Source organism: Pygocentrus nattereri, chromosome 3, assembly GCF_015220715.1.
Source record: "Pygocentrus nattereri isolate fPygNat1 chromosome 3, fPygNat1.pri, whole genome shotgun sequence".
Classification (NCBI taxonomy): domain Eukaryota; kingdom Metazoa; phylum Chordata; class Actinopteri; order Characiformes; family Serrasalmidae; genus Pygocentrus; species Pygocentrus nattereri.
The window spans coordinates 35,669,390-35,695,294 of NC_051213.1; the positions used below are offsets into that span (position 1 = coordinate 35,669,390).

The window sequence follows — 25,905 nt, forward strand, 5'->3', positions numbered from 1 at the left end:
TATATCTACACTAGGAACCTCCTCAGAGCCAGTCCACAGAGAAGGTCACCAAATCATCCAGCAGCATGCTGGGAGCCATGGGCAAGACTATAAAAGTGGGCCTGGAGGTTTGTTTTTGTTTTCTGCCACTTCCGCCCAAATGGTTATCTGCGTCCTCAGCCGACAGTTACTGCAATGGGGCATTTATTTGCTCAGTAATTTAAACAGGGCAGCGGGAGAGTCAGCGTTTTATTCTCATGGTTCAGGAACCACCATGGAATTTAGAGTGAACTCCAGGGAAATTCCAGCTATGTTTTTTTTTTCCCCTCTTACTCAGTTTCTCTCACACACTCACTTCCACACTATTTATCATAGTCCATGAACGCGAGTCCCAGCATGACACTGATCTGTGTGCGTGGGGGGATTTACGGGTTTGATGTGCCGCAATAGTCCAGTTCCATCAGCCATCAGATAAGTGGATGGATAAATGGAATTTTTCATAAATATAAACCTCACATTACAGTAAAGGGATGGATACTGTAACCATTTTTAAGGATGGGTGTTCATTGCCGTCCACCTCGCCTTTATTTAACAGAACAGTTGTCCAATATATCACTTGTGGATGTTTGCTTTCTACGTGGTTTTTCACTGTCCTTTATTATGTCCACTATATTAAGCTGTGCATTTCATTTTTTAGTAGGTCTATATATTTACATTTATATTTACAGCATTTAGCAGACGCTCTTATCCAGAGCGACATACAAGAAGTGCTCTGTCTATCTAGAGAAAATATCTTTGCTAGTTACCAATAGCTTAGAGAAAAAGACAGTCCTGCACTCAGATACTGCTAGAAACAAATGTCACTGTAGATACAGAGAGAAAAAGGAAGAGTTTAACACAGAACTCTGTGCCATTCAATGCAATGCAATAAAATATATATAAGTGCAGCTTATAATTCAGTGCTCATTTAAGTGCTGTGTAAAGAGATGAGTCTTCAGTCTGCGTTTGAAGACAGTGACTCTGCTGTACAGACGGCCAGTGGGAGTTCATTCCACCTCTTGGGTGCCAGTATAGCAAACATTCTCAACGCTTGTCTTCTACGCGCCTTGAAGGATGGCGGGTCAAGCCGAGCTGTACTCGAAGCTCAAAGGGCTCGTGGTACAGTTCGAGATTTCATCATTGCCATCAAGTAGGTAGGGGCTGGTCCATTTTTGGCTTTGTAGGCAAGCATTAGGGTTTTAAATCTGATCCGTGCAGCTACAGGAAGCCAGTGAAGGGAGTGCAGCAGTGGGGTAACGTGGCTGAACTTGGGCAGATTGAAGAAGAGGATGAGTTGCAGAGGCTTGATGGCCTGCATGGGAAGACCAGCCAAGAGCGAGTTGCAGTAGTCAAGCCTTGAGATGACAAGAGACTGCACTAGCATATATTGGAGCCAGTTGCCTATTATGTTCTCATGCATGCAATATAAAAGCATTCCTCAACTTGAACATAAACCTGCCTTTTTAACTGATAGCACTGGTCAAACTGTTTATTTGTCAGTTAATCAGTTGATCATTTGCATCACTAAAATGGATATTAAAGGGGAATTCCACTGATTTCTCATCGTATATGCATAATTCAGTCATTAAGTTTTAAACAAAGTCATTCAGAGTCGTTTGATGTGAAATGTTCTATAGAAATATACTGGTGTAGGTTCACTGTGGTGTAGGTGGTTTTGGAAAATAATTAAAATAGTAATATTTGGGTCATAGACATTGTGTCCTCTGGTTCCCATCAGCACTGTAAAGAAACACAGACCGCTACATTTCTCAAATTTACCATTTCACATCAAAGCATTAAGACTTTGCTTACTCTCAAAGACAGGAACTGCCCTGAAAGTCTGGATATCAATAAACACAATAACCATGTCTACCCCTAAAGTGAACACAAGCATATTTAACATGCTAATGCGCCCCAAACTGCCTAAACACAAAACCAAGAATCTGTTCAAACTGTGCATAACACCAGTCACAAGTGGAAAACCATGACTCTTATAGCTAGGCCTTTAATTTGGTCCATAAATATCAAAAAACATCTGTATGATAATGCTAATATCTGCAAGCTATCCTCAGGAATTCCAGTACTGTGTCAGCATAAGCAAAGGGCCATGTGCATGAACACTTTTTAGCTGTTCTAGATTAAACACTGACAATTAAAGCTAAAGATTTCCAGGTTTTATTTGAAAAGACATTAACATTTATTTGTATGTTGTTGTATTACAGGGACTCCTGTAATACAGGTAGTTTTTACTGATATATTTAGCCCCACACACTGGGACTCTAAATATGATTGGTCACTTTTTAATAATGTTACTGGTTAATCTGTTGTATTAGGCCATCAATTCAGCTCCTAACCAATGGGAGAGATAGCTTGGCTGTATCTATCTAGAAACCATATGGGGGGAAAATATGATTGGAAAATGTTCTAAATCGTAATAATGAAATAAATGTATTTCTACAGCACTTGCAGAGTTAAAATACAGCATGATGATTCTGTCGCATAAATGAATTAAAATGTCACATGCAGTTTTTTCACAGAAATCATTAGGCCTTCGCGCCCTGAGGTTTCCCCTCTGCCAATCACCAATGCTGACCTGACTCTAGAAATCCAAGCTGTAATTAAAGAGATCTTTATTAGGTTCTGCTTACATAGTACCCCACAACCCACTGCAGCCTCTCTGTCTGAGTTAAGGCACTGCTCCCACACTGATGCAGCACTGTAGGCATCGCTGTACCACAATGTGGACTCAACTGAGCTCCAGATCTATTAATAACACTAAAGAGGCTTGAGGTCCGGCTGCCTTCCAATCACATCACTGAACAGTCCCCCACCATAACCTCAGGACTAAGACCCTGACCCACTAATGGTGAGAGTGGAAAAGCCAGGATTTTTGTGTTATTTTTATCCTTGTTATTGTCATCCTTCCAAATCCCCTCTAATACTGAGAGTACCCAAAAGCAGCACTGGCTCATTACAAGCACATTCACTACCTCAACCATATGTCACACATACAGACAGCACCTACATTCACAGGACCCAGCGGAGCTCTGATATAACCACTTACCTGAGCTCCATAATGCTTCTGACAGCTACCTGACAGGCCTTCAAGCGGAAAATCCAGCCACATCACTACTAGCAGGCCAAGCACTGCCAATAGCTCCTCAGCATTGAGCTTTTTCAGACATTTCCAGCTGAGACACCCGCTTCCATTAACCGAGCTCGCACAGGTGATAATGCGCTATAGGAGAACAGCTCTCCTCTCAGAGGCAGCCAAACCAAGCAGCTATCACTCCAGCTCAGCCTATGGGAATTCCTAACAGCAGCTTCAGATAATACTGGTGCAAGTCATGTGAAACATTGAATTTACACAATTCTGCTCAAATGTAGTTGATCAGCCAAGACATGCTTGGTGTTCATTCTTTGTTTCCTTAGTTTTGGACTGGAGTTCTGAGCGGCTAACTAGTAATGGAAGGTCATACCTCACCAATTAGTGCAAACTGCATCCCTAAACCATCACATGCTTACCTCAAACTGTGTCATTAACTGTGTCAACTCCATGCAATTTAAAGGGTGTGATTTATGCACGCAGTCTACACAGGGCTAACCTTGCCTTAGCTGCAAATATGTCTCGGCTTATCCAATAAAATTAGGCCAAGTTTGATGTTTCACCCAATTATTCTTTTAAGGACCACTCAAAACACGGGACTCCAGAGTCTGGGTATAAATCCTAAAAACATGCTGGAAATCAAATGTAAGAGAGTGAAAGAGTGGGCTGCTTTGCATTTTCACAACAGAATAGAAAAAAAGGCAGAGAAGGAGATATTAAAATGCAGACAGGAGGATGGGGTCCGCATAACTCACCAGGATTCTGTTCTCCACCTTGTCCCCTTTGATCTCCAGTTTAACTCTCTTCTTAACCGCCAGCTTGATCTTCCTCCCCACAGCATCCCTCACGCTCTCTGCAGCGAGAACAGAAAATGAAGAGACTTACAATGTGTCCGGATGGGATAAGCAGCCGTAGCCTGACTCAACCAGAGCACTCAAAACTGTAGAAGTTAAGATTTTTCCACTGAGACATCACGATACGGGCATGACAGATCAAAAGCAGTTGGAAAACGTTGCAGCACTGAGGGAACTTCAGCGTACGCCATAATGTCTCAAAAAACAGCATCTGACATAGTGGAGCTGGTAAATCCACAGTACTGTTTGGAAAACACTGCCAACAGTTCTATTTTTACCAAAAGACCTCATAATACTCAATAAATCCTGCTTCAAAATGACTGGTTCATCTCAAGAACTTCTCTCTCAAAACACCTTATTAAATGCAAGAAATACTGCATTAAACACCTGATTTATCCCAATGAAGTTCTGCTTAAAACAACCCATTCAACTCAAGATGTTCTGCTTAAAATGCCTGACAGGCCTGTCAAAAATATTGCATAATGACCTTATCGCAAATATTTGAGATTATCATAATTATTTAAGCTGCTCGTAATTACTTTCAGAGTTGTTAGGGTTCACAATTATATGCTGACATCACAGCAAACAGAATGTGAATCAGGTGCGTCTCACTAGAAAGCAAGAACACTAATCAGCTATTTTGTATGCTTTAGGTTTACACCTTGATAGATGCAATGAATAAAAAATACAATCATAACTCTGTATGTGGCAATTAGGGGTGGGCAATATGATGATATTTTACTATTATCATGATAGATTATGTCACAGTGGCCTTTTCAGGGTATAATTAGTACTTAAAGAACACAGACTAACCAGATGGTTCATTATGAACAGAGCATATTTGGGCCTGTTTTATTGGATTTAGTGTAGCATAGCTTATAAAACATGAAAATAAACATCATAATAATCATTGAAGTTGTAGGTTTATTACTATTTTTTATTATATAGGTTCCATTTTGCTTGTTCCAATCTCAGAAAAAGTAAATACTGTGATTCATATTGTGTGTCATGAAAATATCTTTAAGCATCGTGATTTGTTTTGTCATATCACCCATGCTATCTAACAGTCAGCTAAAATTTTATGATAACAGACGTGTGCCTGATTCAACTCAGACGTCTTGATAATTAGTTGAAGGATTCAATAAAGAGTGCTACAATAGGGAAATCACTCAACTAAGTGAACTGAACTGAAGTTTGAGAATATAAGAAACTAGCAAACTGGAAATGAGGTTTGAGAGGTAAGATTCTGCCTTCGTCACCATTTCACAAAACAAACCTTCCATAACACAACATTTGCCTCAGCTTTCCTCCACCCCCTCCTCAGCCTGACAATACGGAGAACCTCCGCAGCAGTCAAGAGTTACTCCACTGTTCTGCTCAAATTGATTCTCCACACCCTCACGGAGCTGCTTCCATCCATGAGAAGAGGATTATGGGAGAAGTGGGTCATATGTGCCTTCATGCTGCAGTTCAGACTTCGGAAGTCCGTTAGTGAAGAAAAGACGTTCAGAAGTGGTGGACTTTTGGTGAGTGTTATTTTTGGGTGGCATCAGATACACAATTGCAAATTGTCCAGCCAAAGAACAGGGCAGAAGGTCAGCCACCAGAGCAGAGAGAAGACAAAAAAATATGAGAAAGGTCTTGAAAACTAAAGGCTGCAACACACCGAACCCAAGAGAAATGAACACAAAAATGCAGAATAGTCCAACATGATTACCACTAAAATAATATACACGAAAGAAACATAATTATATGTTAGTTGGGTTTTCTTTTGCTGATGTAAAATCAACAGGCTTACAAACAAACAGTCTTAAAATCAAAAGAAATACCCTTGGCTCCACTAAAAAGTGGTCACATGGTGACACTGGGCAGCCTACTTTTCATTTCGGAAAAGCTAAATCAGCAGGGAATGTTCTATCCCTTCATTTAGGAAGTACTTTCACAAATAGCTCTGATGTCCCTAACTCAGTTTGGGGTGCTTTTGAAGATATTTAGGTGATGAAGCAGAGGATGTTGTCAAAAAGTTCTAGTGGTCATCTTGGTACATCATCTTGGTTGTTGCCATGCCAATGTGAGAAAAAAAACAGCGACTTGTCAAATAAATTCACGCTTGAAAATTCTGTAAAAAAAAGTCAGTTGAATAAAATGTCGCATCTTTGCAAAAATTATGCTTATTAATTATACAGCAGCAATGAAGCAGAACTGAACTGAATTGAAGAGATGGCACTGATGGCATAGGCAATATGAGATTTGGGGCAATACTGGTAGAAAATGCTGGATCAGCTATTAGAGGAAAATAAAGAATAAATATTATCTGATTCTGTAACTTGGCTTTAAATATCCCAAAATTGCTTGTAGTGCAACATAACGTTAACACGCAATAGTTCATATGATAACAACAGTAACTACAGGTAGCCTAATGTTACCACTAAATCGACTATTAGCCAAGTCTTTTTTGCCAAATTAGTTCCCATTCTAGCCACTAGCTATTCCATTCATATTCTGTGTTCATCTGGAGGAGAACGGTAACTTTGTTTACTTGAGTTAATAGACCTGTACATTGGCTACCAATGTGATGAGTGATGGGGAGAGAGAGGACCATCCTATGCACCCAGAGACAGCGAGCTCACTTATGCCATCTTGGACTTCTGGCCATCTGAAGACGGTGGTGCCACTCATATTTTAAATAGGAATACATCATGGTGTCTTAATAATACTAGCATCTGCAGAAATTTGCTTCAAAAATGATTAGCATCAAAAAAAGTTTGATTTGAAAGCAACATTGCCAATCATCTGATAATGTATTTACTGTCTTCTGGAAGAGCAGAGCATGCCTGTGTTTTATACTGTATTAGTAACTCTACAGAATTAAACGTTCTATTTTTCTGTTATGCTAAGCGATGTGGATGTAGTCCCACTTTCTACACTTATAAATGTTTATGTACCAACATCGGCTGGTACGTACTAGAGATGTGCATTCTGACTAATTTTGATTTTCAAGTATTCATAACAATTCATGAATGGTTAACCACAGAGACAATGGTTAAAAAAGCATTAAAACTGATATTAAATGTAGACCTGTGGCTTACTGGTTTGAGGTGACAGCACTGATGCTGCACAAAAGTTTTGCTTCATGCACAGACATACATTTCAGAATACACAAGGAAATTGGTAGGTTTTATATATATATATAAAAATGTGTGATTTTTCTCACCAATATTATGATTTAAAATGATACAACCCCATTTCCAAAAAAGTTGGGACACTGTGCAAAATGAAAATAAAACCAACATGCAATGATATGCAAATCCTTTAAACCCTATATCACATTGTTGATGCCAACAACACGTTCCAAAAAAGTTGGGACGTGGATAATAAAGGCTTCTAAAGTTGTGTAATGCTTAAAAAAAACAAACAAAAAAACATCTGGTGGTAAATTGGCAGCTCTGTGAAAGACTGCACAATCAAATAGTTCAACAATTCAAGAATAACGTTTCTCAATACAAAATAGCAAAAAATTTTCGCTTTTCATCATCTACACCCTCAGGCATCACTACATTAAAAACAGACATGATTCTGTAGTGAAAATCACTGCATGGAAACACTTCTGAAAACCACTGTCTGTAAAACAGTTCATCGCTGCTTCCAAAATGCAAAGAAGACACCAACAGCAGATATCAACAGGATCCAGAAATGCTGCCACCTTCTCTGGGCCCGAGCTCATTTAATGGACTGAGGTGAAGTGGAAAAGTGTGCTGTAGTCCGATTAATTAACATTTGATTTTTTTTTTTAAATCATGGACACAGTGTCCTCTGGGCTAAAGACCATTCAGCTTGCTAGCAGTGCACAGTTCAAAAGCCATTATTCATGATGTTATAGGGGGCATCAGTGCACATGACATGGTTACCAGGCACATCTGTGAAGGCACCATATTAAAAGAGTTCGGGTGCTTAACTGGCCTGCCTGCAATCCAGACCGGTCGCCACTGAGAACATATGGTGAATTATGAAATAAAAAATATGACAAAGGAGACCCCAAACACCAAAAACACCAGCAAATCCAGTTCTTTTCGCTTAAAGCTCGAATGCGGAATGCAGTGCCCTAGACTGGCAGTAAGCTACGACTGAGACATCACATTTGGTTGCTTTCTATTGGTCTGACTCCATCTAAAGGCAGATAACCAGCTCCGTGTTACTGGTTTAAATTTCCCCACTTAAAATTGTTTAGATTATACGGTTGATTATATAATAATAATAATAATAATTTTAAAAAACACTGGATGCTGACGGAGACTCATTTTATAGATTGTATAGATTTTTCTCCTCTTCAGTGAACCACATGCCAATACGTTAGTTTGTCAAAGAAATATATTTGAACTGCACCCAGCTGTTGGGCGATATCTGTATTTATATTTAGCGATAAAAGCTGCGCTGTCTCTTTCTCAGTTGCATCCTTGGCAACAATAAATTAAGGTACTTGCATTTAAGAGCAGCAAAGTACAGCATAATGTACTTACCTGCAAATACAAGCAAAATGTTTCACATTTTACATTTTTGTTAAAACATAAATTCAGATTTTTACTGAAAGGCCTGCATATTTTTACTATTTTTGTGTGGAGTCTAGAAATACCAAACAGTATTTCAGTATTCAAACACTGGCACCAAGAATGGCTAACCAAGTCCCTCAAGTACCCACACACACACCCTTAATACAACCATGAAAAATACTGAATATCAGAACTGCCTCATAATTCCTGTACAGATGTATTCCTGATGTTAAATCTTCTTGCACACATCTGCTCTCTAAGTGAGGTTTCTGGGTTTTTTTAAGAATTTAACTGAATTTAACTTTTAACAATCCTGTTGTTGGCCACTTCATCAGGTAATAGTGTCAATGAAACAACTTAAGTGATGTACTACAATTAAAAAAAGCCCATTTAAACAGTTTTAACAGTTTTTATAGAACTGTGCCATCTCTACTTGGGCTGAACTTAGTGGTTTGCATCCCAAAAAGCTCTCTCACACAAACATACCAGGTGACAGCTCTCGCCACATCCTCTGTACTGAGGGAGAACAATGCTCCTCTCTCCTCTCGGCGCTGTCGGCCACTTGTGTTCGGCCAGTCAAACAATGCAGCTGCTTTCTCTTCCTCGTTACGCCGAGGACTAATTACCCATTGTTTCACACACTGCCAACGAGATCCTCTTTCTACAGTCATTCTCTGTGCATTTGTCTTTCTCTTTCCCACTGTGTCTTATCTGACACACTGCAACAACAACAGTCTGCAGGAACAGCATTACAAGACAGGACTGGATGGATGGATGGATGGATGGATGGATGGATGGATGGATGGATGGATGGATGGATGGATGGATGGATGGATGGGGCTGTGCTCCGTGTGCCTCTCCTCACAATCTGTATGCCTTCCTGCAAGTGATCGATTGAAGCGATGCACAAACAAGACACATGAATATGCACTCTGTACACCTGGCAACAAGATAAATGTATGACCTTCAACTTGGCGGAATTTCTATTAGTTACATCATTTCTGCAGCTTCTCTCTTTTGTGAGGTTTATCCAATAACACCATTCATTCACCATTCACTCGTCAATTAAAGGTTTTTTCTTCTGTCCAGATAATACATTGCTGGGTTCTACAGGTAAAAGGGAATTCCACAAAATGTCTACAAAATTCAACAGTTACTGTCAAAAAGGACAGTGAGAATGTTTTGATCGGAAATACTCCATCCTGACTCCACCCCGATGTCTGAAGTGTTAAATGTATCTAAAAGCTACACCACAAAAAGGCATTACAAGAACTGGTTATAGATTCGCTGCCTAAGACACCTTTTTACATCAGTTTTGAAATAAGGTCAAAATGGTTTTGGACTAAAATGTATTTTTTTAAATCCACTGAAGGCAGGTATAATTAAATAATACCAAAAATACATTTTTATATAGTTACCCTTATTTTAACATTATTAACATTACATATTAAAGCTCAGCAGAAATGCAGGTTCACTGGTTGTTTGAACAGTAAATAATATGGCTATGTTTCCGTTATAAACAACGCAATGTCTGGTTGTTATCTTCACTGTAAAGTCAGCAATTTCTTTCTAATGAACCACCCGGCGTAATGTTTACATCTCTGCAACTGAATTATGCAGAAATTTTGCCTTTTAAAAATTGGTGGGATTCCCCTTTAACATTATTTACTGCTAGACTAGGTTTTAGACCTGCTGACTGGAGTTCACTACTTGAAGCTTTGAATGGACGGATGGACGGATGGATGGATGGATGTATAGACGGACAGACACTGAGAGTCATAACACTGACAGATGACTCTGAAGCGTCTTACTAAAGCATTTTAGTAGGAATCACAGAGTCATGAACATGCTCACAGCATTAGTTGATCCTCTGCCGTGAGTTGTGGTTGCACTTGTGAACGCTTATCGTTTCTCACGACAACTAATCACAGTCACTGATCATTGTGTGCAGCTAAGATACGGATTTTCTTGACTGCCCTCAACAGACGTGTTACACGGTCAGCGTGAAGAGGAATCACACTTTACAGAGGAAACCTGTCCACACGGTTTGTTCAGACACCTGTAATCATCACCTCCAGCGGCAGAATCTAGAGTTACAGGTCAACTGAAATACACAGCACCTACAGCAGAGAAGAAGAAAACGAAACACTGCTAATAAAGATGACGATGGCAGGGAGGAGATGAGAAGACAAAAATGGAGAACAAGACGATGAAGGAGAAGGACGAGGAAGAAGGAGAATAAGAAGTTGAGGAAGGGGTGAGAAGAAGAAGAAGAAGAAGACGACGACGACAGGATGGGAAGATGATCAACTGAATAAAAAAATAGGAAGGAGGAGAAGGCAGAGGACGAGAAGATAAAGACGATGATAAGTGGACGAGGAGATAAAGGAGAAGGATTAAGATGAAAAGGTGAGTTAAAGAAGAAAGAAGATAAATATGAAATCTGATGATGAGAGGATGACAAGGAGAAGGAGGAAGACGGAAAGAGGAAATATCAGAAGAAGCCTTCAGATGTCAGCAGGCTCTGCAGATCTCCTGCACTTCAGTCCCCAACAAGACCAACTAAGAGATGATGAACCTGCTCAGATCAGCTGCGCTTTACAGTGATGTAAGGTTTATAATAACTCCTCACTCCTCACATCCAAAGCCGTCTCACACACAGAGCCCACCCTTCCGTCCCCGTCCAGCCCAGCCCAGCCCTTCAGCGCCTGGCCATCCAACCTGCTATCACCACAGCACCATCCAGATCAGCAGATCAGCACTGCACATCACAATGAAGCCCCCTCAGCCCCTCAGCCTGCACAGCATCGGCCACACAGCTCACGATCAGCGCTCAGCTGCACATTTTCACAGCTCTGATCGAACTAATGTTAAAATCAGTCGTGCACTTGACCGGGCTGGTATAATCCACACTGACCGCACTGATTACAGAGAGAACCGGTTTGATCGCTTGCTGCTTAGAGCGCGTGCAGCCCTTACCCAGCACTTCTTTGGGCACGTGAGACGCCTCCTCGCTCATTTTGCCGATCCTGCTTTTGTTTTGTTTTTCTCCGCTTGATGTTGGGCGCTATTCGTGAGCGATGAAGAGTCCGGACAAACGGAACAGGCGAGCTCGAGACCAGGTGCAGCCGTAGATCCGGGACATCGCGCGCCTCCGAGCCGTCCTCGCCCGCGATGGTACGATCTTCTCGGTGAGATCCCGGTTTAACCGGAGAGGCTTCGCGTACGACGCCTCGCGGAGAACGAGCTGCTATTTTTTACTACACCGAGCGAGCGGCTGGCCCCGCCTCGCCCCCAGTCACGGAGGCCGGTGAGAGCGGCAGGAGAGGCGCGGCGGCGACATCTGCTGGAGGAACAGAGAACTGCACGAGTCAACTCCACGCCGAGTCAACCAGCCGACCAGTCAGGTCCTTTATACTGAACTGGCTCTCACTCAGACATTAGACATGTGTCAGACTCCCGTCCTAACGGGCCAAAACACTGCTGACCTCTGCACGCAGTCTCATGAAACACGCCTGATTCAGCTCATCAGCTAATTAGCGAGGCCTTCATGAACTGAGTCAGAGAGCTGGATGGTGGTAGACGCTAATCTCCACAGCACTTTGGCCTGGAAGGTCCCCAGTATGACATGCCTGCCTTAGACTAAAGGCGTTTTGCTTTAAGTGGCCTCTGTACTTTAATTATGTTTGTTTTATTCAAATCAATTCTTGAACATTTCAGTTTGTCACTACCAAACACAACCATAGCACTTTAGCCAATATTACAGTAGGGAGTGTTTAGTAGTGACAATTTAAGCTAATTTTGAGAACTTAAAAATACTAGCCAGTAAATGACCAGTAAACACAGCTGTGAACAGTTATACTCACATAAAATAATCATGTCTTCATCTTCAAAACATTCACTTTGTTCTGTCCACAAAACACAATGTTTTATGTTCAGGTTCATCAGTTCAGCCTGGAGCCATGGATGCTAACAGATATACACTCACTGGCCACTTTATTAGGTACACCTTGCTAGTATAAGGTTGGACCCCTTTTTGCCTTCAGAACTGCCTTAATTCTTCATGGCAGACTTTCAACAAGGTGTTGGAAACATTCCTCAGAGATTTTGGTCCATGTTGACATGATAGCATCACGCAGTTGCTGCAGAATTGTCGGCTGCACATCTATGATGCGAATCTCCCGTTACACCACATCCCAAAGGTGCTCTATTGATTGAGATCTGGTGACTATGGAGGCCATTGGAGTACAGTGAACTCATTGTCATGTTCAAGAAACCAGTTTGAGATGATATGAGCTTTGTGACATGGTGCATTATCGTGCTGGAAGTAGCCTCAGAGGATGGGTACACTGTGGTCATAAAGGGATGGACATGGTCAGCAACAATACTCAGGCAGGTTGTGGCATTTAAACGATGCTCAATTGGTACTAAGGGGCCCAAAGTGTGCCAAGAAAATATCCCCCACACCATTACACCACCATCACCAGCCTGAACCCTTGATACAACACAGGATGCATCCATGCTTTCATGTTGTTTGTGCCAAATTCTGACCCTAACATCTGAACGTTGCAGCTGAAATCGAGACTCGTCAGACCAGGCAACATTTTCCCAATCTTCTGTTGTCCAATTTCTGTAGCCCGTGCGAATTGTAGTCTCAGTTTCCTGTTCTTAGCTGACAGGAGTGGGACCTGGTGTGGTCTTCTGCTGCTGTAGCCAATCTTCTTCAAGGTTCGTCATGTTGTGCATTCAGAGATGGTATTCTGCATTCCTTGGTTGTAACAAGTGGTTATTTGAGTTACTGTTGCCTTTCTATCATCTCAAACCAGTCTGCCCATTCTCCTCTGACCTCTCACATCAACAAGGCATTTTCGTCCACACAACTGCTGCTCACTGGATATTTTCTCTTTTTCAGGCCATTCTCTGTGAACCCTAGAGATGGTTGTGCGTGAAAATCCCAGTAGCTCAGCAGTTTCTGAAATACTCAGACCAGCCCGTCTGTCACCAACAACCACGCCACGTTCAAAGTCACTTAAATCACCATTCTTCCCCATTCTAATGTCTGCACTTCAGCAAAGTGTCTTGACCACCTCTACATGCCTAAATACATTGAGTTGTGGCCACGTGATTGGCTGATTAGCTATTTGTGTTAACAAGCAATTGAACATGTGTACATAATAAAGTGGCAGGTGAGTGTAGATTGAGCCAGGGTTTCTCAACCAGTGGACCATAAAGCACTAGTGGTCTGCAAGCCTTAAAACAATAACCAAAATCTATATTTGATTTTTGGCCAAGCATCAGCAATAGTTAAACTCAAATTGATAAACTAATGACAATAGAAGCAAATAAGATTTATTATTATTGTTGACTGTGGTGACGTCAATCCAAACTGCAAAATTTGGCTTCTGTGCCTGAAGTGAAATGGACACTCTAATCTTTTTCAAAGCAATTAAGAAAAAATGAAAAATATTTTAAAATAAGTGGATTTTAGTTTGTCTGTGGGCCGCTATGCTTTATAGTTATAAATAGATGGGCCTTGGGGTGGAAATGGTTGAGAACCCTTGCATTAAGCTATTAGACTCCTCAGAAATGGGTGATTCTAGTCTTATCTATGCCATTTGTTCTTTACTGTACTAAACAGTCCATGTAATGTAATGGAGTTGATTTCACTGATGCGCTAATACGTTACACAGAGGTGAGTAGTTGAATGGAATTAATCAAACAAATTCACGATCACACAGAAAGTAGATCAGCTCAGTGTAGCTCAGTGGAACCTATTTATAATTACTGGGCTGTTAACCTTATTTGCTGCAGAAGCGTGGATCACTGAAAATTAGAAAGCCACTATAACTCAAACATAGTTATTAAGCCTGAACCTGTTTAATAGTTTTATCTTTTTGTGGCAATAGGTTTGCATGATTTTTCAGTCAACTCATTTAAATTTACAGTATACTAGTGGTAAAGTAAATTAGCACATACCAGTGGTAGAGTAGGTAATAATAGTGTGGCCATCCTGAATTGAATACTTATATCTGTATGGATTGATTTGCAGTGCATAAAGTGGGAGACACAGTTTTCCTCTACATTTTGAGATGCATTATAAGACATGCAGTGAAGCAGGTTGGCTTTGAATCATCTTGCATAAAACCAATGTAGTTCTAGAGTGCAACAGGCCAAGTGATCAATGATCAATGTTCATCTTAAATCTTTCTCTTTGTCTTTTCGTTAGATACTATTTAACGTTAATTAACGTTAGCAGTTCTACATACATACATCAACAGTTATACATCAAGTCCAGCATTGAAGACCTCTTAGTGTTAAACTGGGTTAGAGCTTTATTTTACTGTAAAGGAGTTACAGTTTAGTTAGAGTTTAGTTTTCCCACAAAATCTAATTCTGCTGTGGAGCTGCAACAGAGCAGTTAAACAGTCGCATGTTGTTGACCCCTGGCCTGGTCCATAACCTATACACGATATCTGTTTTTTATCTATTTATATATGCAGATGACAAGGCTCAACATTGCTTAAAGAGCAGGAAACTCTTACTGAGATTTGATACTTACAGCATGTCATGTCAGTTGTGCACCCTGGACATAAGTGTGGAGAAAACAAAGGAGATGATTTTTAGAAGTACAGAAAATGCTACATTTCGGCCGCCACTGAGGATGATTAATGGGATCACTAGGGAACCAATCACTACTTTCAGTACAGTGATTTTATATATAAGAGGTCTTTGTAGTGGCTAAATGTCATAAAAAGAGTGTGAGTTTGAGATCAGACATTGTGGATCTAGGAGAAAATCCCTTCCCTAAATTATTTTCTGTCTAAGTTATTTTATCTATCTATAATATAACTTACATAATATAATCTAAATTATTCCTCTAACAATTTCAGTCCATTTTACTCTGCATATACTGTACATACTATATGTCTAAGGTTTGCATAAATGGAGATAAAATTCAATACCATGACATTTTGTGAGTATATCATATTTAAGTTGCCATTAAATATTATCATCACTGAAGTAAATGCTTCCTGAGTGCTGGTGCTATTCAGTAAAAGAATGTCTTACGAACCAGACAGTTTGTTTTTATTGGCCGTTCTGTTCAAATGACAACAAAGGATGCCTGGCACAGTGTTGAAAACGTTACCCAGACACAAACCACATTTAAGAAAAGGAAACCTGCTATTTATTTAGTTTTAATGGATTTAAAATTCTTCTTTCAAAACATTATGAAGCATTCAGTGACAGACTTAAATGTCAGCTGTCGGGGCCAGGAAAGCATGAGAAAAGTGCACAAAGCACAATTAAAGAACTAAAAACAGACCACTCGGCAACAGGGACATTGCTATTTTATAGGCATTATGTCATAAATGTGTGCTTTAACAGATATAGAATGAATATATGTATACACACACACAGCTCAAAAAAATAAAGGGAACACTCAAATAACACATCCTAGATCTGAATGAATGAAATATTCTCATTGAATATGAATGTGCTGACAACAAAATCACACAAAAATGATCAATGGAAATCAAATTTATTAACAAATGGAGGCCTGGATTTGGAGTCACACACAAAATTCAAGTGGAAAAACACAGTACAGGCTGATCCAACTTTGATGTAATGTCCTTAAAACAAGTACAAATGAGGCTCAGTATTGTGTGTGGCCTCCACGTGCCTGTATGACCTCCCCACAATGCCTGGGCATGCTCCTGATGAGGTGATGGCTGGTCTCCTGAGGGATTTCCTCCCAGACCTGGACTAAAGCATCCGCCAACTCCTGGACAGTCATGGTGCAACATGGCGTTGGTGGATGGAGCGAGACATGATGTCCCAGATGTGCTCAATCAGATTCAGGTCTGGGGAACGGGCAGGCCAGTCCATAGCTTCAATGCCTTCATCTTGCAGGAACTGCTGACACACTCCAGCCACATGAGGTCTAGCATTGTGCTGCATTAGGAGGAACCCAGGGCCAAACGCACCAGCATATGGTCTCACAAGGGGTCTGAGGATCTCATCTCTGTACCTAATGGCAGTCAGGCTACCTCTGGTGAGCACGGAGGGCTGTGCAGCCCTCCAAAGAAATTTCACCCCACACCATTACTGATCCACTGCCAAACCGGTCATGCTGAAGGATGTTGCAGGCAGCAGATCGCTCTCCACGGCATCTCCAGACTCTGTCACGTCTGTCACATGTGCTCAGTGTGAACCTGCTTTCATCTGTGAAGAGCACAGGGCGCCAGTGGCGAATTTGCCAATCCTGGTGTTCTCTGGCAAATGCCAAGCGTCCTGCACGGTGTTGGGCTGTGAGCACAACCCCCATCTGTGGACGTCGGGCCCTCATACCTTCCTCATGGAGTCGGTTTCTAACCGTTTGTGCAGACACATGCACATTTGTGGCCTGCTGGAGGTCATTTCGCAGGGCTCTGGCAGTGCTCCTCCTGTTCCTCCTTGCACAAAGGCGGAGGTAGCGGTCCTGCTGCTGGGTTGTTGCCCTCCTACGGCCTCCTCCACATCTCCTGGTGTACTGGGCCTGTCTCCTGGTAGTGCCTCCAGGCTCTGGACACTACGCTGACAGACACAGCAAACCTTCTTGCCACAGCTCGCATTGATGTGCCAATCTGGATGAGCTGCACTACCTGAGCCACTTGTGTGGGTTGTAGAGTCCGTCTCATGCTACCACGAGTGTGAAAGCACCAGCAACATTCAAAAGTGACCAAAATAGCAGCCAGAAAGCAGATAGGGACTGAGAAGTGGTCTGTGGTCCCCACCTGCAGAACCACTCCTATATTGAGTGTGTCTTGCTAATTGCCAATAATTTCCACCTGTTGTCTATTCCATTTGCACAACAGCTGTGAAATTGATTATCAATCAGTGTTGCTTCCTAAGTGGACAGTTTGATTTCACAGAGGTTTGATTTATTTGGAGTTATATTGTGTTGTTTAAGTGTTCCCTTTATTTTTGTGAGCAGTGCACATATATATATATATATATATATATATATATATATATATATATACACATATTACTCAGTATGCAGTAAATGCATGTCATTGTATGACAATGATAGTTCTGTCACTATAATACAGCGAGGTATATGTTTGCTGCCTTTAAGGACACTAGAGGGCAGAACAGACTCATTTTCAGGGCGAGCGTTTCATGGTGAATTGACTTCCTCAGGGAATGAATGGCGAGAGCATCAATTAAATGTACATTATTCCATATGAAGTTCACTGTGTTCGTCTGATTTGCACAACAACCTGTGGAAAACCCAATGTGACTGTGATGAAACGAGAATCACGCTATGTCTTTGTCTGAACCTGGTGTTGATATTGTTTGAACACTCATTTTATATTCTGCACTCAGAAAACTGCTCTAGAATGTGTCCCGTGTAGAGCAGCATGCTGGTGTTCAGGAGTCACTGCAAACTCATCTGTCTGAAGCTCCGTCAGTTATACAGGCAAAAACACTATTAAAACTCATATTGTTTCCACAATGTATTTACTCACATATTAACAATGGCAGCTTGTTTAAAATTACATACCACTTTATTTAAATCCAGCGTCAATTCCAGGCCATTCCTGCTAAAGAAATCATAGAAACCTTTAAAAGTTTCAGTTGTTTCCTGGTGGTGTCCAATCAAGTTTTAATCCTAATGATTCTAAAAGCCTTTGTTCAGCATGGCTGACATTTGTCAGCCTTGGAACGTGGATGTTCAACATTTTAAAATTACTGCTAGTTAGCAATTTACTGTCAGCATTGAAGCTTTTTAAATTGTGGCTATAGATTAACTAGCTGCATTGAAACATTTTCAATTGCTGCTAGTTAGCAATGTGCTAGGAGTATTGTGGAATGCTTAAATGAGGCCCCTTTCTTCTACTGTTTCTCTAGCCATCATGGTGGTCTACTTAACCTATGAATATTGCATTGAACCCCCCTCCTCCACCCCCAGGTCAACTTTATCATCTCTTCCATACAATGAGTGTTGGTTAGAGTGAGTTTGGGGCAGCCTGTCCAATTCTTATTCATCCCATTGTTATACCTAAAATGTTGCTGCAAATCACTAAATGGCACAGGCTGTCACTATAACCACAACAGTGGCAAAGTGAAACACAATAGCCTAAACTAAATTAAATGACTCACCTTTTTTTAACCACACAGGCGAATCCAAAGCCGACGTTCTTATTCATTTGTTTTTGGCTCTGAAAATGGGTAGAAAAGCATTCTCCTCTCTCTTAACCTATTGGGTTTCCCCCAGGGCACATCACCATTTCAGGAAATGCTAGCATGCTGATAAAGAGTCGGAAGTTTGACAGAGGCAGGCCTTGAAATCAGAAGCAGAGATGATTTTACGTTGATAATATACAAAGCAGAGGTGATTCAAAGGAATGTACAGGCATAGGTTACCATGCATGCCTTGACATTACGGCACTGTTTTAACTGACAATGCAAATGCTTATACTATCCTCAGTTTGCTGACTGTCTGATTCCACTGTTACCATGTCCACACTCTTTTGACTTCACAGTCAAATTCCGCATTTGGCTAATCTGGGTGTTGATTGTTGCTAATGGCTCCCGATTTGAATGACACTCTTTATGATGATGTCTTCAGAACACATTGGCATGAGGACAGTGAGATGGACTACAAGGTTGGTTTTGTATTCTGCTGTTATGAGTCTTAGATAACTGAGGTTCGGATGTACATACTACAGACATTGTAGACACACTGGTCATACCTGGTACAGTAGAGGTCTCTGAACTGGTTGCCCATCATCATAGGGCTGGAGAAGGACTACCTTCTAGATCAAAAAAGTCAACAATGAGTTCATGAACAGGGTTAATCTTTCAGGAGAGATTATGAAAGACTAGAGGCCCAGACTCAATGAATTGATGGTCTGTTTAGTCCAGAAATCCTAGCGTTGTGCGAGTTCAGTGTTTTGTTTGGTTTTGCACATCACTTATAAACTCTCTACGGAGTAAATTGCCTCCAGAACCTTCAGAATTTGACCTAGCCACACCCATAAATGTGTACTGTCCTAACAACTGTTGTAAGGTTGGACAAGCAATGTTGGACAAAACGTTAGTGACTATTCCATTCAATTCTAATTTGTCAGATCAGCTACTTAATGGTGCTGAAATAAATGTTGCACCCATAGCTCCATAGAAAAGCACTGCAGTGCTAAGGTCATCAAGTCCAATGCCAATCATCAGGTAAAGGGTTGTAAAGCTCCTCAGTACTGGGCTGTGTTCTCTGGAGTGATGAAGCTCCATCCAATACCTTTGGGATGATTTGGAGTTTGTGATCCAAAACTAACCTCATTGATGGTCTTGCGGCTAAACGCAATACTGGCAGCAATGTAAAGCCTTTCTAATATTAGAGGACATCGCCTCGATTTTGTAAGAACTGGATGAGCAAGTGAAAGGTCTACACACCTTTGGACATATAGCGCAGATTTACACTGAGGGGAAATCAGTGTTCAGACATTATATGGACTTATTTATATATTTCTAGTGCATATATCCACTTCAGATTTACACACATAATGTCTCTTGCCTTTGTACATATAAATATGAACAAATATTCATAACGATTTGCTTAAAAACATTTGAAAAAAGTATTCATATACTAAAGATTAAGCTGACAATAACTGCTTTGAAAAGATTTTGTATCGATGTAGTTAAATTCTGGCACATTCCTCTTGACAACCCATCATCAAGCCATCCCTCTTCTGGACAATTTCAAAAACTTCCATGGGTGAAACGTCCATCTTCTCCCAAGATTCAGTTTCTTGGCCGAGGAGATTAAATGTTTCTCAAATGTCTCCCAGTGCACCTCTCCATTCATATTTCCTTTTACTACCAGTAATAACCCAGTACTGTTTGCAGAGCAGCAGCCCCATATCATGATCACAAAGATATAACTTCCAGATCCACTGGCGAAAGGTACCCATTGTTGTGAACTGCAATTGGGCATAGGAAGGCTACATATAAACCTAACCTCAGAGTGTAATCATAAGTGATGTCTGCACTGTAAAATTTTATATCGTTTGCACTCACAAAGCAAGCATTCACATTGGTTCAGTGGAGTAGCCAAGAGTGTTGGGCCAAAACCATCAATAAGTTTGTCCTTGGACATGTCACTTCTTTTTACAAACTAAGAAAATAAAGCACAGGAACCCTGACTGTCCATTAGGTGTGTTGGTAGGACTAAGGCCAGCATGCATGGCAAGCCTCGATGTCTGAGTCTAGAGTTCCACCTCAAAAGAACTGGACCATCTAGAAAAATGGCTTGGTTCCGCTCCTCTTCAAAGTGGGTGGATGATGAATCTGCCATAGCTGATGTTTGTAGAGATGTGCAGAGTCTTAGTGCCATCTTCCTGTCTGGAGGATTTTGCTGTGCTTCAGAATAACCACGACTTTTCGACAATGTTTCCAGACATTTCCTCACACGATTAGTGGCAAAAGTTGACAAAAGTTGGAAAAATTGGACAAAACAACCTAATTGTCACATATCTCAGACAAAGAGCACAAACCAAGTTTATAAGCGTGGCACACACATCAACCTTGTGGTAGAGAATCTGAATAGCGGCTGATGTTCTTTCCAGTGGCTCAGTCACCGGGGTCACTTTGGCTTCCATGGACAACAAAACAGTCAGTTCCTTGTTATCACCCACATGTCAGAATGCTCAGTGAGAAAGAAAGAGTGGAATTTTAAATTAGCAGAAATTGGACATTTAATGAAATGTGGGAAAAAAGATGAAAAAGAATGAAGTTCATGTGTCAGTATTAAACACATGAACCAAAACTAACTTGAAATACACTACCGTTTAAAAGGTTAGACGCCAATAAAAACCAATTTGGCTGCTAACTTAATAATAATTCTAATATGCTGGTCCTGAGCACCCTGACGGAGAAGCAGCTTAGAAAATGGATGGATGGATGGATGGTCCTGAGCAACTTCCTCAGGTTGAAATAACTAGTCGGAACATAGAAATGAAAAAAAATTGGTCAAAATGCTGAATATATCTGTACACAATGCACAATGGTTATTTGATTTTATATACAAGGATGACTGTTGTAATGCAAATTTAAATATTACGAATTATTTTAGGAGTCTTGTGAACAAAAATTTAACAAAATGACCCAAATTATTCTGTAATTATCTATGTAGATTCATTTTATATCAATTTATTTCAACTTTTAAAGTATGATCAGTTATGGAGATTTTTTTTATTATGATGTAATTCCCAGTTGTGGTCTCAGTTATTTTAGAATCTTTTCTCTTCTAATGTCCTACTAATTGTGTGAAAAATATGAAGTACAGGACTAATATATTAAAATCCATCCATTTTCTAAGCCACTTGTCCCTCGGGGGAGGGGGGGCGGTGCTGGAGCCTATCCTAGCAGTCATTGGGCAGAAGGCAGGATACACCCTGGACAGGTTGCCAGTCCATCACAGGGCAGACAGACAGACACGGGAAGAACATGCAAACTCCACACAGAGAGGACCCCGGTCCCCCAGCCAGGGAATCGAACCCAGACCCTCCTCGCTGTGAGGCGACAGCGCTACCCACCGCGCCACCGTGCCGCCCTAATATATGAAAATCATTTTATACAATTATATACAATCAAATTGGCTTTATAATGTTGAAAATATTGGTTCCAAACTTGAACAGAGTTGTAGATGATTGTAAAATGATTGAGAAAGCTGTATAACATCAAGAATGAAGTTCTAACAAATTCATATATAGAATGCCTCTTCTATTGTATTTCAAGAGTGCTGCTAACAATATTTGACAAACAACCCAATGTATTATAACTAAGTCTACTCTGTAGGTCTGAAAGTTATCACTGTATGTAAATAAAACCTATAAAAATAACCTATGAAATTATCACACCGAACCCTGACTGTTTAAACATGTCCAGTAGATGTGTGATATTATACAAATGTGATGTATAAAGCAAATAGAAAGGTTTTGTTTATTATAAAACAACATGACAATACACAAAATCTCTCTACTGCTAGGTCACTATTGTCACACTTCGATGATGTCATATGATTGCACTGGACTTAGCCCTGTGGAAAATGACGCAATCAAGAGCACTTTCTGTGGGGTAATGTCTCACTCCGGATACAGCTGGAAAGGCTGAGAGATATATGGTACATTCTACGAGCTTAGTTCAGACTGCCTCACAGTAAAAACTATTTAAAAAAAAGAAGTATTCAAAGCTTAGATCTTAACAAGGGCTATTATGTTAGGATCTATTTAAACCCAAGTCATTAATAAAGATAGTAATAAGCTAAGTATATACAAAACCATTACTTATCATCATCATTTACTTTCCATTGGGAGGTGTCTGTCCCAAACTTCTGAAAATAATACTGTCATTTTTTGTATCTTTTTAATGTTTTTAAAGATTTTTACTTCTTTTAAAGTGAAGTTGAAAGAGTTTAATTTTTAAATAAACAAAACTCTATTCATTCATGTCACTACACAAACCCAAAAGCTGCATCAAAAACCTGACACTACTGTACTGCTAATGTACTGTGCACTATTCTAATGATTGGACCTCTAATGATGACAAACTATTTTGACCTACTATATATTATGGTCCAAAAAAACTTCACGTGTGCATGCGTGTGTTTTGGACACTCGGGTAAAGAGAGGAGCTGAGCTGTCAACTGATCACCACCTGGTGGTGAGTTGGATCAGGTAGTGGGGGAAGATGCCGGTCAGACCAGGCAAGCCCAAACGTATAGTGAGGGTTTGCTGGGAACGTCTAGCAGAAGAACCTGTCAGATTGATCTTCAACTCACACCTCTGTCAGAACTTTGACCAGATATCGGGGGAGGTGGGGGACATTGACTCAGAATGGGCCATGTTCCGTTCCTCCATTGTTGAAGCGGCTGACTGTAGCTGTGGCCGTACGGTAGATGATGCCTGTCGGGGCGGTAATCCTCGAACCCGGTGGTGGACATCCCAGGTGAGAGATGCCGTCAAGCTGAAGAAGGAGTCCTACCGTGCATGGTTGACCTGTGGGACACCAGAGGCAGCTGGCAGGTATCAACAGGCCAAGCGATCTGCGGCTTCAGTTGTCGCCAAGGCAAAAACCCGTGTATGGGAGGAGTTTGGTATGGCCTTGGAAAGTGACTTTAAGTTGGCTCCAAAAAGATTCTGGCAAACCGTCAGGTGACTCAGAAGGGGAAAGCAGTGTGCCACTAGTACTGTATATAGTGGAGATGGTGTGCTGCTGACTTCGACGGAAGACGTCATTGGGCGGTGGAAGGAATACTTTGAGGACCTTCTCAATCCCACCGACACATTCTCCAGTGAGGAGGCAGAGTGTGGGGACATGGGAATAGGCTTGTCCATTACTGAGGCTGAAGTCGCTAAGGTAGTTAAGAAGCTCCTTGGTGGCAAGGCTCCAGGGGTGGATGAGATCCTCAAGGCTCTGGATGTTGTGGGGCTGTCTTGGCTGACACGCCTTTTCAACATTGCGTGGACATCGGGGGTGGTGCCACTGGATTGGCAGACTGGGGTGGTGGTGCCTCTTTTTAAAAAAGGGGACTGGAGGGTGTGTTCCAACTACAGGGGAATCACACTCCTCAGCCTCCCTGGTAAGGTCTATGCAGGGGTACTGGAGAAGAGAGTCCGGCTTATAGTCGAACCTCGGATACAGGAGGAGCAGTACGGGTTCCGCCCTGGTCGTGGAACACTGGACCAACTCTTCACCCTCTCCAGGATTCTGGAGGGTTCATGGGAGTTTGCCCAACCAGTCCACATGTGCTTTGTGGATCTGGAGAAGGCATTTGACTGTGTTCCGCAGGGTATTCTGTGGGAGGTGCTTTGGGAGTATGGGGTACATGGCTCTTTGCTACGAGCCATTCAGGCCCTGTACAAACAAAGCTGGAGTTTGGTTCGCATTGCTGGCAGTAAGTCAGACTCGTTCCCAGTGAGAGTTGGACTCCACCAGGGCTGCCCTTTGTCTCCGATTTATAATTTTTATGGATAACATTTCTAGGCGCAGTCAGGGAATGGAGAGTGTCCGGTTTGATGACCTCAGGGTCACATCGCTGCTGGTTGCAGATGATGTGGTCCTATTGGGGACATCAGGCCGCGAACTTCAGCTTTCGCTGGATCGGTTTGCAGCAGAGTGTGAAGCGGCCGGGATGAGAATCAGTACCTCTAAAGGTTCTCAGGCGGAAAAGGGTGGAGAGCCCTCTCTGGGTCGGGGATAGGCTTTTGCCTCAAGTGGAGGAGTTCAAGTATCTCGGGGTCTTGTTCACGAGTGATGGTACAAGGGAGCGGGAGATTGACAGGCGGATTGGTGCTGGGTCAGGAGTGATGCGGGCTCTTTACCAGTCTGTTGTGGTAAAGAAAGAGCTGAGCCATAAGGCAAGGCTCTCGATTTACCGGTCGATCTATGTTCCCACCCTCACCTATGGTCATGAGCTTTGGGTAATGACCGAAAGAACGAGATCGCGAATACAAGCGGCTGAAATGAGTTTCCTCCGCAAGGTGTCTGGACTCTCCCTTAGAGATAGGGTGAGAAGTTCGGTCATCCGGGAGGGACTCGGAGTAGAGCCTCTGCTTCTTCATGTCGAGAGGAGCCAGCTGAGGTGGTTCGGCCATTTGGTTAGGATGCCTCCTGGACGCCTCCCTCGGGAGAGGTCACAGGCAAGTCCACCTGGGAGGAGACCCCGGGGAAGACCCAGGACATGCTGGCATGACTATATCGCCCAGCTGGCCTGGGAGCGCCTCGGAATCCCCCTTGGAGAGCTAGTGGAAGTGCCTGGGGAAAGGGAGGTCTGGGCCTCATTGCTAAAGATGCTGCCCCCGCGACCCGAACCCCGGAGAAGCGGAAGATAATGGATGGATGGATGGATCGATGGATGCATATATTATGGTAGTATGTGGCTTTGGAAGAGTTTTAGTCTATAGGCAGAGCCTTACTGAAGCCACAGAATTTAGAGCAGCAAGTGAGACTGAATCTCTGTCCATCATGACCATGTGATGAGCAGTTAGACCCCAGAGTTTGGATGTAAGTGTGTCCCAAAGTCTGAAAATCAGTGTGTAACAATAAAAAAGTGTCATTACTGAAGAGTATATTTTCTGCAATCAACGTTTTTGTGTTTTAATGAAAAATTCTGCAGTGTTTACTGCTATGAAAGAAGACACAACTTATGCACAAGTCATTGTGCTTCATAAGAGAGCTATAGTTGGCCACAACTACGCTGAACACAGAGAGCTGGCTAACAGTTTTGGCTGAGCATCAGCATCCTGAGTGGTTAAACTCAAATTGATAAACCAATCCTAAAAAAGCATGTATCAAGTAAGGTTTATTATTGTTGATTGTGACGACGCTAATCCAAAAG

At 41.7% G+C, this 25,905-nt stretch overlaps 1 protein-coding gene across 7 annotated transcripts in view; it reads right to left on the reverse strand.

The window, feature by feature from the left end:
- The window catches only part of LOC108429248 (F-actin-uncapping protein LRRC16A), a 155,567-nt gene extending 143,768 nt beyond the window's left edge, over positions 1-11,799 (reverse strand). For 2 of the 7 annotated variants that reach the window (XM_037536902.1, XM_037536907.1), the window contains exons 1-2: positions 11,505-11,797; positions 3,880-3,977 (exon numbers count right to left, since the gene is read on the reverse strand). In XM_037536902.1, coding sequence (XP_037392799.1) covers positions 3,880-3,977; positions 11,505-11,544 — 138 coding nt within the window. In that variant the 5' untranslated portion in view covers positions 11,545-11,797. Of the gene's footprint in view, positions 1-3,879; positions 3,978-11,504 lie in introns of all 7 variants that reach the window. The other 5 variants (XM_037536906.1, XM_037536908.1, XM_037536903.1 and 2 more) reach the window with 4 other exon arrangements.
- Between the last annotated feature and the right edge of the window lie 14,106 nt (positions 11,800-25,905).